Genomic DNA, 15,314 nt, shown 5'->3' with positions numbered 1-15,314 from the left:
TCGGACCTGAGAATTTATATTCAATCCCCCTCATGAGCACCAAGTCCTGATTTAGATGAGAAGATGTTGGACTTCACTCTGAGTCTGTTACCGTAATTGTCTTGCATGTGGGAGTCCTTTGGGGAGGTTAGGGTTTTTGGTACACGGGAAGGGTATAAGTCACTGGGGCCTGAATATGGAATTTTTTTTTTTTTTTAAACAGAAGAGCGACCGTTTCTTTATTAAATTATACAAAAAGGGGAGGGGAGGGGGGCAGCTGTGGGCCTCGGCCCCAACCCCGGCCCTACCCCGGCCTGGCGCTATCTGAGAGGAGGGGTCTGAGGGAGACCCGGGTCAGGCCGGAGAGGATGGGGCAGGGCGTGGGGCTGGGGGATGCAGAGGTTGGGGGGAGCAGGGGTGGGACCGGTGGGGGAGGGAGGAAGAGAGCAAAGGAGAGGAAGGAGCAACAGGGGCCAGCCGGGGGGCAGATGGAGCAGGTCGGGAGGTGGACCGCGGCGGAGGGAGGGTGGAGGGCGCGGATGAGAAGGCTGGGCAGGAAGAAGAGGGTGGCACCGCTGGCTTGGGCCCAGGGCAGGAGCCAGGTGACGAGTGGCTGCACTTGCCTGTTCCCAGCCCCACCTCCAGGCCCTGAGGGGCCTCCCACCCGCAGCCCGTCGGCAGGGGGCTCACGCCGATGCCCCGTTTTCTGTCTTCTGCCGCTTGGGCTCCGCTTCATCCTCCTCTCCAGCAGCTCTCTTCAGCGCGGGCCCTTCGTCATCTTCTTCTTCCTCATCTTCTTCCTCCCCTTCATCCTCGGCAGTTCCTTCTTCTTCCTCCTCAGCTCCGTTCTCCTCCTCCTCCTCCTCCTCCACCACCGCTGTCTCCCGCTCTCTCCGGCTCGCCTTCTCCTCCGCCTTCTCCTCCTTCTCCTCCAGGTCCCGGGCGCTCAGCTCGGCCGCTGCCTCCACGCTCTCCTCCGACGGGGGCCGGGGCCGGGCCGGCGGGTAGCCGGGGTCCCGGGGCCGAGACGGAGGGGCCCTGGGCGGCGGAGGGCGGCCGCTCGGCAGCTGGGTCCCCGGACGCGGCGGCGGAGACCCGCGGGGCTGCGGCCGTCCCCGTCCCCGTCCGGAGCGGAGGGCGGGCGGTGGCCGGCTCGCCGGGCGGTGGTCTGGGGGTCGCAGAGCTGCCGCCGACCAGCCGCCCTGAATATGGAACGGACACAGGAAAAGTGGCCCCCGAAACTGAGGTCTGGACGGAAGACCAAGTGGGTTCTTGGCTCACTCGGGAGTTCAAGCCCGCAGAGCAAGAGAAAAGCAAGTTTAGAAGTAAGAAAAAAAAAGGAGGCCCCTGCACAGACAGGGTGGCGGCTATCTCTCAGAGCAACAGAGTAGCACTTTGTGAGGGTCCAGGGTCTTGTTTAATAACTTCTATTTAATCTTATGTTAAGTGGAAGGAGGATTATTCATGGGATTTCTGGGAAAGGGGCAGGGAGTTCCCGGAACCAGAGGTCCCTCCTCCTTTTGAACTGCGTGTGGTAACTTGCAGGGGCTGCCATGGCGTCTGTAAACTGTCACGGTGTTGGTGGGAGTTTCTTTCAGTATGCTAACACCTTGTAAGCCGGGTATCACGGGCAGCCAGGGTAACCGCAGGTTACCATCTTGGTTCGGGCTGGTTTTGGCTGGCTCCTCCACCACCTCCTGTTTTATCAGAGACCTTGGTTTGGGTCTTATGACTAATGAGCAGGGCCTGCCAGTTCCCTATCTCCAGAATAGTAACTAGTTCCCAAGGAAGTCTGTCCTCCCCATGAACCACAAGTCAAAATAACCACACCTTGTGTAGTCCCCTGCCTTTGATTTGGGCTGTCTGCGTGACTCACCTTGAATAATACGACGTCGACGTCGCAGAAGTGACACCATGTGACGTTCAAAGCTAGGTCCTATGACGCCTTGCACTTTCTGCTTGAGCCTTTTTAACGCTCCTCCTGTGGAAGCTGGTCACCACTCATTAAGTCCAACAACCATGATACCTCCATGATTTGATAAGTCCAAGTCACTAACGGAGAGGTCGTGTTGAGAAAGAGATAGCCAGCAGCAGCCCCCAGGTGGTTCAGCGCCCCCAGTGACCGCCTCATCAGGGGTGAGTAAAGCATCCTCTGGAAACCCAGCCGCATAGATCTTTCAGAAACTTGACTGTCCTCCACAGTCTGATGGAAGCCACATGACCCACCACCCATAGGAGCCCAGTAAACCTGCACGACTGGGAGAGATACTGACAAATTACTGTTTTAAGCCCGTATGTTTTGGGGAGGTTGGCGATGCTGCAACGCCTTACTGGGACAATAACCAGGCACGAGTACAAACTGTGCCTATTCCAACAATAAATTACATATCCCCTGATCTAAAACCATGACAATTCATTTCCACACAGAAGCCCCAGATTTCTGTCCACATAAATTGGAAAATCTTGCAATTCTTTTGAAACAAGGTAAAAAAAAAAAAGAGACACAGAGAGAGAGAGATTCTTAAAGGGCAATCGTTGAAGTTCTGTGGTTCTCTAACATTGCTTTAGTTGAACATTTCAAGTGATAACTTTGTCATCTTCTTTCTTTAATTCCTGAAGTGCATCCTATACAAAGCCAGGTGCAGTGCTGATACACAATAAACATGCTTGGAACAACTGAGTGAAGAAATGTCATCTGATTTTCCTCAAATGACAAAGTTTCTCCCCCAAGCCAGCAATTATAGCTAAGTAGCTGTAAACACCTATCTAACATTTCAGTTCAGCCATGTGAAATTGGGTAGGGATTTTGGCTGAGTGTCTGACATATAGTTAGTCCTATAAAAGGATGTTATTACTAATGTCTTAGAAATTTCAGTGACTTTGTTACTTACTCCTCCTATCACAGAAAGATTTATTCTCTTTGATGTCTTTTTTTTCCCTTTTTTTTTGAGACAGGGTCTCACCCTGTTGCCTCAGCTAGAATGCAGTGGCCTCATCATAGCTCTCTGCAGCCTCAAACTCCTGAGCTAAAGCAATCCCCTGCTTCAGCCCACCAAGTAGCTGGGACTACAGGCATGCACCCCCATGCCTGGCTAAGTTTTGTATTTTTTGTAGACACTGGGTCTTGCTCTTGCTCAGGCTGGTCTCGAACGCCTGAGCTCAAGCGATCCTCCTGCCTCGGCCTCCCAGAGTGCTAGGATTGATTATAGGTGTGAACCACTGCACCGGGCCCCCTCTTTGATTTCTTGATGCCTCTCATGGAACCTCCAGGTCCCTCTTGGTGATGATCACTTCCCCTTTTTCCCCTAAAGGAAGAGCCAAACCCTGTGAAGTTTGGTGATGTTTTAATGACCACGTGTCAGGAAAGGGGTGAGGAGGGATGATTCTGTGAGCAGACTCTGGGGATCCATGATCACGTAGAATGAGGGACTCCTTGACAATGGGGAGTGTGGTCTCCTCCCTCCCTAGACGACATCCACTGAGGTCAAGGAGACATCTCTCCACACATACACCATCTTCACAGACTCTGGCTGGAGTCGATGGGCAAAGCTATAACAGTGTTGGCCATTTACCACCACCTACAAAAGAGACAATGTGTCAGAAACACAGCATGCCACCAAACCAGCTTTCAGCCTTCTTTCTCTTTGGAGTAGCCCAGATTTGGGCTAGTGGTGGCAGAGAATGCAACCTGAGTGTTCTTAAAGGGGTAAAATAGTACAGATGTTTCAAAAAAGAGGATATTATATTTAACAGTTTATAAGCATATGAAAAGACGCCCCACCTAAATCTTAAATAATGTCAATCTTTTGGGCTACTCATTTGTGTTATGGTCTGAGATGCGAGAGATGACCACCTAAAGACCAAATTGAGTGAAATCAGGAGTCTTTATTAGCTGGCCAGCGACTACCCTCTGCATCGCCCAAAGGCGGCACAGAGAGCAGCAGTGAGCCTTTGAAACAGAAAGTTTTTATATTGTAAGTTTGTGGGTGGACAATTACTAAGACAGAACAAGCACGTGTACAAAAAGCTTTGAGTAAGCATGATATCATTTTCTTATCTTTGGTGTAACAGGATCTGGGCAGTTTGGGCTCTGGGCCATATCTTGTTCATGCAAAACATGAGTGTTGTAATAGCTTCACGCAAAACGTGGGGGCTGTAATCATTTTACACAGAACATGGGTGTTGAGGTCACTTAGGAATTTCTGTGTCGGGGGTAGCGAGCAGGAGCAAGCAGGTTTTACAGAAGCAGAATGGCAGATTACTGATTTTTCGGCGTGAAACTCAGACTGTAACAATTTGCAGAGGAAAGTTTGAACATATTCTTTCTTGCTGAGGCTTTGGAGAAAGTCACCTTTAGGTGTTAATTTGTCAAATTGAAAATGCACACACTTTTTGAACCAGTTATCCCATTTCTTTGAAATTATCTTTCAATATAAGTACTTGGAGGTTGATCATAACAAATGATTGTGTAGAAACCCTAATACAGCATCATTTGTGAGAGCAAAATATTAGAAACAACCTAAATGCCCATGAAAAGGGTCAAGTTCAATAATTTTTGGTAACCCTTCCTTTGGAATATTATGCAATCACTACAAAATGAGGCAGCACCATGGATAAATGATTTTTCTAAGATATATTCTTTGACAACCAATAAACTCTAGCTCCCAAGGTGTAATGCATAGAGAAACTTATACCACCATTTGTTTAAAAAGAAATGACTGCTTGCACAAGCATAGCTCATCTGTGGAAGTAAAGTAGAGAAGCTAGTAATAATTGCTCTGGGTGGAGGATTGGGGTTCAGGGGTGAGAGAAAGACTTAATTTGGGGCTGATTAATATAATTTTATTCATATGCATATTTTAGCCATTTAACTATGTGAAAGTTTAAATAACAGCATACTTATAAATGGTCAGGTTTGGGAAAAGAGCTGAGAATGGCAGTACCAGCAGGGTGTGCACTGTGACCAAAAGCCTGGGGCAGGAGTCGTTATGGGAGATGGACCCCAAGGGACCCTCAGGCCAGGCCAGGGGGAGCTGCGTCCTCCTCTGGGAGCCCACGGAGGAGGCGTGTGGACGTTCCTGGGCACACTCACCTGGTACTCATTGTGCAGCACCAGGATGCGCAGCTCAAATGCTTTGCCGTCCACGAAGGGCATGTGGGAGGACCGCACCTCACCCTTCCAGCTCCCATCCTCACAGCTGTTCATCACCACGAAGTGACCAAAGTACACTCGGAGGTGGAAGGCGATGTCTGAACTCTCGGTTGTCCCAGTGTGGAAATCCACCTGCAGTTGTGGGTCCTTGCTGAAGGGCAAAGCACACAGCGCGTTGGGCAGGTCCCTTCCTCGTGGTGGCACACACCGGAGGCACACCCGGATCCTGTCCCACCTCTTCCCCACAGCGGGTAGAAGATATCCCTGGCTGCCACTGTGTTCCTTGTTCCTGGGAGACTGCTTCAGCTCACTCCTGAGCAGTGCGATGCTCTGTCCCTGAGCCCAAGGCTAAAATTGAGCTGAAATCACTGACCTGGATGTATGACCGGTCCATCCCTGAAAATTCTATGTCCCCGGCTGAAGCGCCAGAGCCCCATCCCCTGAGTGACCTCTTCCCCCAGACCCCAAGACCTGCCCACAGTCCAGCAACGGCAGGTTTGATGACTGGTGCCACAGGGCTCTCCAGGCCCTGCACCTGCACTGTGCCACCGTCATGCCGATGAGACATTTTCACATCACTCGGACATGAGGGGATCCCCTAAGCTAATCCTTCACGCCCTCCTTCTCCTTCACGCCCTCACCCAAGGCCCACAGCGTACTCACACGAAAGGGAGGAGAGTTGTCCCTCTGATTGTCACGGAAGAACCAATAGACAAGGACACATGCCGAGCGTGTGGCACCTGCCATGGGGATGGAGAGTGGATGAGCGGGGCAATGCCAGGTGTGGGGTCCCCTCCTTCAACAGTTTCCAGTGGCCCAGAGGTCGGAGGACAAACTCCTGGGTCCCCTTCTCCCCACCCACCACAATCAGGAGACGGGAGGGCTGTAGTTCAGAGCAAGGGCTCAAGAGCCAGGCTGTCTGGGTTCAAACCCTGGATTTGCCTCCTCCTAGCAGTGAGATCTTAGGTCCATTACGTGGATGCTCCCTGCCTCAGCTTCCCCAGTACAAGGAGGATCATCAGACATCCCTGCTTTGTCGGATGTTCTCAGTAACAGAGGGGTTAACACATGTACAACCTTTGCTCATCACTGGCACGTGACGGGTCTGCACAGGGACTACGTGTCCGAGGGGGGAGGGCCCTTGTGGAACGGCCCTCTGGTTATTTTTCACTCCCAACCTGGGAAAGCAAGACTTGAAGACGTGAAAATTAAAAAACAAAAAATGACTGCAGTGAGAACGGCACTAGTTGAAGGAGGGAAGGATATAACGGAAGAGGAAACCGCCGTGTGTGGGACGGGTACACACGAGAGTGATCACAGGCACTGCGTGTCCTGTCAGGACCCTGCACAGTTCCAGCACCTGCGCTAAGGGAGGGGGACGGGAAGTGACAGGCTGGGCTGGCTGAGGGGACCCTGAGATAGGGAGGTGGCAGCTGGTGGTCCCGCGTTGCCCCCACAGTCTGTGTTCATCTCCCCCAACTGTTCTGGAGAAGCGGCGTTTAAGGCCTCCTTCGTCCTGCTCTCAGGAATGCTCAGAGCCCAGTGCTCGGAGAACCCAGGTCCCCAGGACCCCCACCGGTTCTGCCAGTCGCGACCCTCATCGCCACACATGCAGAAACCTACAGGCACTTAACCAGAGTCACTGCTACGTAGGGAAGAACCTTCACGTGCACAGAAAGCCACATACGTGTTCACAGTTCAACACCCAGTCACAGAGCATCACACACGGGCTCACAGTCACACAGGGACGTGGGACTCGGTGTCACACACCTCCCCACACTCCTGCTCACTGAGACGTGCGCAGTTGCTTGGGCACTGTCCCGGCTGTACTCAGACACAGCCTCACAGTCGCTGTCCCCACGGCAAAGCACAGTCCCACCCCCACCCTCCCCCACACCGCCCATCCCTGTGGGCTGTCCGCCTCCCGCACTAAGTCGCCTCGTGCCAACAGCGTTCACTCTCAGTCAGACACCAGCACATGCGGACACAGGGTCACGCTGGTCCAGGGTCCACACACCGTGCCCCACGATGATCTCACACATCGTGTCCCCAGGGGCTCTCCTCCACACACCCACAGCTCTCAGGAAAACGTTCAAACTAGAAACACCCGTATTTTCCTCTCATAAAATCTCCCCGTTCCCCTTCCTTTCTCTATGCGACTTGGGATCACTGAAGGCTGTGCCTTTGCAACCCACCGGTAGCCCTGGCATCGCTGTCTGCTTCCAGAGGGCTCCTCCGAGTTGGGTCTCCTCTTCTGCGTGAACCTGCTGGAGTTGCAGGGCATAAATAAGCCCTGCAGCCCTGGTCTGGCTGCATCCCTGCTCCCAAGCCCCTCCCAGCAGGGTGAGAAGGGGTGGGGTGTCAGAAAGGGACTCAGGCCAGTGTCTGTGAGGCAGCAGCAATGCCAGTGGGGGTGGGTGGGGCAGGGGAGGAAGGAGGGGACAGGAAATGCACAGATGGGGTGAGGGCTGAGCAGGGACAATGCCCAGCCTCCTCCCCTCTCACGTAGCCTGTTCCCCACAGTGCAGAATCCACCAGGTGCACATTTTCTAAGTTGCTCGGTGGCAAAGAAGTGGCGGTACCGGAACAAGGCCTTTGGCCCTGGAAGGGAATCCTCCTCCTTTGTCTTCCAGAGGCCGTGGGAGAGCATAGAAATTGACCTCAGCAGGACCGGAGAGAGAGGTAGAGAAGTCCTTGTGCCATCTCCACCCCACCCAGGCCCCTTGGCTCTGCCAGGTGGGGGCCCCACACTCTGTCCCCCACACTGGGCTCTAGCCACACCCTGTCCTTTCTGTCTGGGGGGCCAGGTGCATCAAAACCTCAGAGACCCTGCTTCTCCCTCAAATTCTGGCAGAAGGGTGACATCCTAAAGTTCTAGCCCTTCATTTGTGTGATCCTTGTTTGCAGACCTGTCTGAGGACAGGTCCAGGTCCAGGCGGTGTGACCGCGACCGTAATGCAGTCTTCCCCTGGGGTGACTGAGGACCCGTCCTCAAGTTCTCCTTTTGGGATGAGAGGAAACATTCCTAAAACCTGAACTGGGAATTTAAAGAAGGACTGAATTAGAGTTCTCTCTACCCCCATCCCTCCCTTCCTTCCCTCTGCCATCCCTATCTCTCTCTTTATCTCTTCAGTTTTATTGACTGTGAATTTAAACCATTTGTGGAAAAGTTGATCCAAGTTACCACACAATGTATATTTTGGTAAGTATTTATTAAACTGGCACTCGGGAAACCACCTCCACATTCAAGGCATGAGAGGTTGCTAATACCATTAGCTCCTGTGTGCTCCTTCCTGAGTACTTGAGTTCTTCACCCCCAGGGGCTACCGCTCTCTTGCCTTGATACTTTGCTTTCCTTTGACTTTCACCACTTGGTTGAAGTTTGTTTGCATATGCTTTGTCTTGGAGGTCTTTTTTGGGCTCATGCAAATTTGTTCCCATTTTGTTCTTACGGTTCATGTAAGGTTAGTGGGGGGCCGTGTAGTCCCCTCCCCTGCTACAAACCCCTCTGTCCTAAACAGTGAGTCAGCTCCACTTTTATATCTGAACAAACACCTGGCCTCACCAAGCCCAGCCACATCCTGTGACTGGCAGGACATCCAGCCCCTACGGTGTCTACCGGACCCTGGAGACATCCTGTTGCAGCCCCAGAGACAACCCGCTTACTAAGAACTTGATAATCCACTTGAACAAGCACCTAAAAAGCAAGCCCCCCTCCACTTATGCCCCTCACCACATATAAATATCTTTGCCTCAGTCCCAGACAACTGCGACTTCCCAAGTCTCTTTGCTTTCTCCTGGGGCCCAGGAACCTCAGCTGGGTCCCTTCCTTGGACTGGTTACCCTCACCCTGGAGCACTCCAATAAGCCTCTTTACTTAACCCTTTCAACTCTGCTCGTCTTTCTTTCTCTGGTGCCGACCATCCAAAAACCTTACATTTGGTGCCGAAACCCCGGAGGGGTGTCTTGGTCGTGCCGGGCCATTCTGGCCCGTGGCTGCGCCGGCCCCTCCGACGGACTCTACATTTGGGACTCTACGCTTGAACCGGGACTACAGCCGGCTGCCGGAGGGTCCCTCTTCAATTCCTCGTCAACGGTGAGTCCTCCCTGTGTTTGCCCGACTCAGACTTCTTTCCCGGAGACCTCTGCTTCTTCTCGGGATTCACTCCCTTCTCGGAAATCGCAGAGCTCGCATCAGAGGTCCTCCCTCGGCTCTGGGCCTGGGATTTCTGGGATTTGAGAACATCGGGGACGCCTGATTTCTCTCTTCCCTACTCACAGTCATTCGTGGCAGTGTAACCCGAGTGGAGACGTCCCTCCGCTTATACTCGCCACTGGGATCCTGGATCCAGTCCCCCTTTTCTGGTCTGAGTCTGTCACCACGGGCAGCCACATTTCTAAAATTCCTCCTGAGACTCCCCTAGGGTGTCTCCTGGCCAATCTAAAAGGTCTGGGTTTGGACATTCGGCCAAAGCGACTAGTCTGTTACTGCAATACAGCCTGGCCCATGTACGAATTGGACAATGACTCCTGCTGGCCCGAGAATGGGACCTTCGACTTTAAAATCCTCCAAGATTTAAACAATTTCTGTCACAGAAACGGCAAATGGTCAGAAATCCCTTACATTCAGGCTTTCTTTTTACTTCACTCCCGTCCTTCTCTCTGTGCAACTGTCACCCAGCACAGATCCTCCTTGCACGAGGGCCTGCACTGCCTCCCTCTCTTCCACCTGGACCTTCTCCTTCAGCTCTCTCTGATGCTCCTGACTCCTGCCTCGCGCCACCACGCCGGCCACCGCTATATCCCGGTCCCTCTGGGCCCTCGTCGTCCCTTCTTTCCATGCCATACGGTCACTCACCGCCCACGTCTCCTGTCAGTCACCACACTCGCTCTCATGCAAACCCTTCAGGCCAGTCTGTCCTCTGTCCCTTGCGAGAGGTGGCGGGCGCTGAGGGAGTTGTACATGGTCATGTTCCCTTTTCTCTTTCCGACCTCTCTCAGAACCGAAAAGCGAATGGGGTCCTTTTCCAGCGACCCAACAGCTTACACCAAAGAGTTTCGCTACCTGACACAGGCTTATAATCTCCCCTGGCATGATATTTCTGTCATCGTCTCTTCTACCCTGACAGTAGATGAAAAAGAACGTGTCTGGACGGCAGCCCAGGCACATGCTGATCAGCTCCATCTCACGGACCGCTCTGTGCCAGGGGGGCTGAGGCTGTCCCTCGCCGAGAGCCGGCCTGGGAGTACCAACCCGACCCCCGGCCGGCCAAGAGGCAGGAAACGGCGAGACCGCATGTTGCAGTGTGTTCTTGCCGGCCTCCAGGCCGCTGCTCACCCTGCTGGTAACTTTGAAAAACTGAGAGAAATTACTCGAAGGCCTGATGAAAACCCGGCAGCTTTCTTAAACTGCCTCACAGAAGCTCTGGTCCAATAGACCCGCCTCAATTCAGCTTCTCCCGCAGGGACTACTGTCCTTGTCACCCATTTTATTACCCAATCATCCTCTGATATCAGAAAGAAACTCAAAGAGCTAGAGGAAGGCCCTCGGACCCCTGCCCAAGACCTGGTGAATATGGCATTTAAAGTCGTTAATTGCCGAGACGAGCAGGCAGAGGCCCAAAAGGAGGCCCGTGTTCGCCAAGAGGCACATCTGCAAGCCCAAGCCTCGGTTGCAGCCCTGAGCCCGGCAGGGCCCACGCAGCCATCGACCTCGTCCAAGGCAACCAGCTGTCCTCCACCGGGCACCTGCCTCAAGTGCGGTAAGGAAGGACACTGGGTCAAGCGGTGCCTGCAGCCACGTCCACCCCCAGGACCTTGTCCGGCCTGCGGTCCAGAGGGACACTGGAAGATTGACGGCCCCTTGGGACCAAAGTCCAGAGGGTCAGTCCTTCCACCCCCCAGACTTGCCATTGATGGTCTTGGGTTTGGCTGCCGAAGATTGAAGAAGCCCTGACTTGGTGACCCCAGTCACCCTCGCCAAGCCCAGGGTAACAAGCAAGATAATGGGTAAGTCAGTGTCCTTTTTAACTGACACGGGGGCTACCTACTCTGTCCTGCCTTCCTTTCCAAGTCCCACTTATCCTTCCCAGGTATTGGTCACGGATATTGACGGCCAACCTCGCCAGCCCCTTACCACTGGTCCGGTCACCTGTCTTATAGATGACTGTCCCATCACCCATTCCTTCCTTATCATGCCCTCCTGTCCCACTCCACTACTGGAAAGGGACTTACTAACCAAACTGGGTACCACCCTCCACTTTTCCTCCACGCCCTCTGCCCTTCTTCTCCTATCTCTCTCTCCAGACCTTTCATCTCCACCCACAGCCTCTCCCACTTCGCCAAGTCCCACATGGCCTCTCCTGCCAGGTCTGGTAAATCCTCAGGTCTGGGACACGTCCACCCCATTAGTGGCCACCCACCATACCCCGGTCCTCATTCAACTTAAAGATCCTTCATCTTTCCCTTCCCGGCCACAGTTCCCCATCTCACCAACCCACCACAAAGGTCTAAAGCCCATCATTGAACGTGTGCTGCGCGAGGGACTCTTGATCCCCACCGACTCCCCCTGTAACACACCCATTCTCCCAGTGAGAAAGCCAAATGGCTCCTATCGCCTAGTTCAAGACCTATGACTCACTAACGAGGCAGTCATCCCCGTACACCCTGTAGTGCCTAATCCCTACACTTTACTTTCTCACATTCCACCCTCCACTACCCACTCTTCTGTCCTGGATCTCAAGGATATCTTCTTTACCATTCCTTTAGAGCCAGCCTGCTGCAATCTCTTTGCCTTTACATGAAAAAGACCTTGACACAAACACATCTCAACAGCTCACCTGGACTGTTCTGCCCCAGGAGTTCAGGGACAGCCCCCACCTCTTTGGTCAGGCTCTCGCCCAAGATCTTCTCCAATGCCCCTTGCAACCAAGCTCTGTCCTCCAGTATATAGATGACTTATTCCTCTGCAGCCCCTCATACCCTGATAATTATACACAGACTGCCTCCCTCCTCAGCTTTCTTGCCTCTAAGGGATACTGAGTGTCGCCAGCTAAAGTTCAGTTATCTGAACACATTGTTACCTTCCTCGGACTGTCTCTCACTCCCTCCTCCCGTCATCTGACTGTTGATCACCAATAAGCCCTCTGGGATCTTCAGCCTCCCACTACTGCTGAACGGATTCTCTCTCAGCTACTTGGGAAGCTGAGGCAGGAGGATCACTGGAGACCAGGAGTTTTAGGTTGCAGTGAGCTATGATGACACCACTGCACTCTAACCAGGGTGACAGAAGAAGACTCTGTCTCACACACACAAAAAAAAGAGTTCTTTATAGATTAAACATCTACCAAGGAGGCTGAGGTGGGAGGATCCTTTCAGCCAGGAGTTCAAGACTAGCCTAGGCAACATAGTGAGATCCTGTCTCTAAAGAAAAAAGAAAGAAAGAAAGAAAGAAAGAAAGAAAGAAAGAAAGAAAGAAAGAAAGAAACAATTAAAAAAATTAAGCATCTAAATCTTTGTATGTTATTTATGTCGTATATTTTTTCTCTGTTGTCTTTGTTCATTATATCATATTTTTGCCTTTCATAAGGTCTAAATTTCATGTGTTTAATGAGCTTATATTTACAAATTTTTCATGAATATTGTTTTTAAATTGTACTTAATTGTATGTGATCATTTAATTATTATTTTTAATCTAATTTATCTTACATTATGAACAAATGCTGAATTTTAGCAAATTAATTTTCACCGGCTATTAAGATGTACTTGTTCTCCTAGGTTCTGGGTTCTGATGGTGAACAGGATGGGCAGGGTCTCTGCTCTCATGGAGATGACATTTTAATGGATGGAAAAAGAGAAGGTCATTGTGACCTAGAGCACAGGTACAGACTGGCTAAGTGATTAAGGAAGAAAACTTAATGGTATGAAAGAATATTTTGTTTTGAATAAGGTGGTCAGAGATGGCATCCAGGAGGGACAGAAATTTAACCCAAGAATGGAAGGATGAGAGCCTGATATTTTGACACTGGGGTTGGGTATGAAAATAGCACGTGTGGGGCGCCTGCCATGGGAAATAACTTGATTAGCTCCACAGGGATAAAGGAGCCCAGAATGGGAGTCACACGACCAGTGAAAAAGAGCGTTGGAGTTGTAGGAAAAAGGCGGATCATAGGGCCCTGATGGCCACCGAAAAGGACTGGAAGGTTTCTGAGCACAGCAGGTGATCCATTTTGGGGCATTAAGTGGAGAGTGAGAGAGTGACACAATCCAGTATTTCTGACAGATATTTGGGGAGCAGAGTATGGGGCCAGGAGAGGCTTCCCTTCCCCTTTTGGAGTTATTTTTTGCTACAATATACAGAATTGTTAACAAGCCTAAGGCCATGTGAGACAAAGGTTAAAGCACACCTATAGGTCATCAATTTACTTAATAGATCACTTAAGTCAGAGTATGTGTTCAGCGGCTTGTCTCTGATTAACAGAATTTCTTATCTTAACTTAAAATATTCCAAACCTTTAGACAAAGATTAATTTCTCTAACCAGTTACAAATCAAAGAATCTTTAAACCCACTTACAACCTGTAATCTCCTGCTCCGAGATGTCCTGCCTTTTTGGGCCAAACCAATGTAAACCTTCCATATATTGATATATGCCTTATATGCAATTCCTGTCTACCTGAAATATATAAAACCAAACTGTAACCCAACCACCAAGAGACCACTTGCTCAAGGTTTCTTGGGTGTGACTCTCCAGGACATGGTCATACATATTTGGCTCAGAATAAACCTCTTTGAATTACTTTATGGAGTTTGGGTTCTTTTCCGTTAACAAGATGGCCACCCAATGTGGGGCTCAGGGAAGACTCCGGACACCCTGAAAGAGTGACCTGAACTTGGTGCCAGGCACCAGCATGGCCCCCTTGGGCCTCTGAACTCCACAATTCTCCTTGGGTGGAACTGGTTAAGTACTCCTGACCTCTCGATCTTGGTTGATGGTCCTGGCTTATTCTGAGCTGTCATTTCTTTTCTTAGGAAGTTGTTGTTTAGGGTCCTAATTTTGATTTGGAGCTGCATTCTCAAGGGTCTTCTCTGTTGCCTCTTCCTCCCAAAATTAATCTCAATTGGCTTTTCTTCACATTTGCAAACCAAGAAACTGAACTGTCCTGTTCATAGATAAATGAGAAACTGAGTTCCTCAGCTTCAAAGAGAAAGGGCATTTTACTCCTCCCAGCTGAAAGGCACTCATGGGTAATCAGTGGCCTAAGTGAGAGTGCCTGGGGCAACTCCCCATGGCAGGAAGTGGCCATATAGGGAACGCCCCCTGACAAAATTAATTAACAGAAGGCTAATCCAGGAAAGGTTAGGTAGATAGTTAGGATCACCAACTCTTCTCAGGACAAGGGTTCCCTGTTTTGGTGCTGCTTGAAGCAATTGCTCCACCTGGGAAGAAGGATGGGGTAGGCACTCCATTTTGATGTTGCTCCACCCTTAATCCTATCCCAATCAACTGCTGCACCTGGGGAAGGAGGGTATGCTTTATCAATCTAGGAACTCCCCAGCCCAGGCATAATAAGATTTAGAAAGTGAGCTACAGTAACCTAAGGGTAATTAATATGTCATTAGCTTGACTCTGCATGGTGGTTCACATCACCAGGTGGGCTTTTTAGAGGAAGCTTGTATATGCAGATTGAATTTTAAGGACACCTGTTGATTACTTGATAACACCCTACATCTCCCAAGAGCCCTTCTCTACACTGGGCTAATAAAAGGAAACAATCCGAGAAGCAAGTGAGTGCATCAGTCAGTGAGTGAGTTGGTCTGTCTCTCTCCACTTGTGGAGACAGACCTGGTTTATTCTACAATAAGTAGCTGCTCTTGTGAAACTGCTCCCTGCCTGAGGTTACTCCATCGTACTGGCCTTGCTGGTGATTTTTTTCAAGAAAGGAATCAGAGGACTGGGATAATAGTCTGGACTTGACACTTTGATGTGTCTGGTCATTCTTTGGCCAAGAGCACACGAAGAACCGAAGGAAGACTCCCACCCTGACATCTTTGGTGCCAAAACCCGGGATCTGGCAGAAACACATGTAAGAGCTGAACAGTTGGCATTTTGAGTCCTCTTGGAGGTAGTAGACCCCCAAAGAGAGACACTGAGACATGTAAGAGGGTGGGAATGACTCAGTGGT

General features: G+C 51.0%; 2 protein-coding genes and 1 long non-coding RNA gene across 4 annotated transcripts; 1 reads left to right on the top strand and 2 right to left on the bottom strand.

The window, feature by feature from the left end:
- Positions 1-203: 203 nt before the first annotated feature.
- Positions 204-2,149, bottom strand: LOC123624227 (proline-, glutamic acid- and leucine-rich protein 1-like). Its single transcript, XM_045531859.1, has 2 exons — positions 2,006-2,149; positions 204-1,250 (listed from the first exon to the last, which is right to left on the bottom strand). Exons 1-2 carry the CDS (start codon positions 2,147-2,149, stop codon positions 666-668), a joined length of 729 nt encoding a protein of 242 aa, XP_045387815.1. The 3' UTR covers positions 204-665.
- Positions 2,150-3,306: 1,157 nt separating this feature from the next.
- LOC123624333 (galectin-10-like) lies at positions 3,307-7,515 on the bottom strand. The gene is made up of 4 exons (XM_045532022.1): positions 7,327-7,515; positions 5,795-5,871; positions 5,072-5,282; positions 3,307-3,557 (listed from the first exon to the last, which is right to left on the bottom strand). Exons 1-4 carry the CDS (start codon positions 7,339-7,341, stop codon positions 3,444-3,446), a joined length of 417 nt encoding a protein of 138 aa, XP_045387978.1. The 5' UTR covers positions 7,342-7,515; the 3' UTR covers positions 3,307-3,443.
- A 766-nt stretch (positions 7,516-8,281) lies between these two features.
- On the top strand, positions 8,282-13,927 carry LOC123624332. Of its 2 annotated transcripts, none has more exons than XR_006730111.1 (3): positions 8,282-9,227; positions 10,261-11,140; positions 12,908-13,927. It is a non-coding gene; the product is annotated as an uncharacterized LOC123624332 (long non-coding RNA). The 2 variants fall into 2 exon arrangements; XR_006730110.1 differs by having other exon boundaries at positions 10,133-11,140.
- The last annotated feature ends 1,387 nt before the right edge of the window (positions 13,928-15,314 follow it).

The sequence above is a fragment of the Lemur catta genome, chromosome 19, assembly GCF_020740605.2.
Source record: "Lemur catta isolate mLemCat1 chromosome 19, mLemCat1.pri, whole genome shotgun sequence".
Taxonomy (NCBI): Eukaryota; Metazoa; Chordata; class Mammalia; order Primates; family Lemuridae; genus Lemur; species Lemur catta.
The sequence above is the reverse complement of the archived record's forward strand: the minus strand, read 5'-3'. Positions and strand labels throughout refer to the sequence as shown.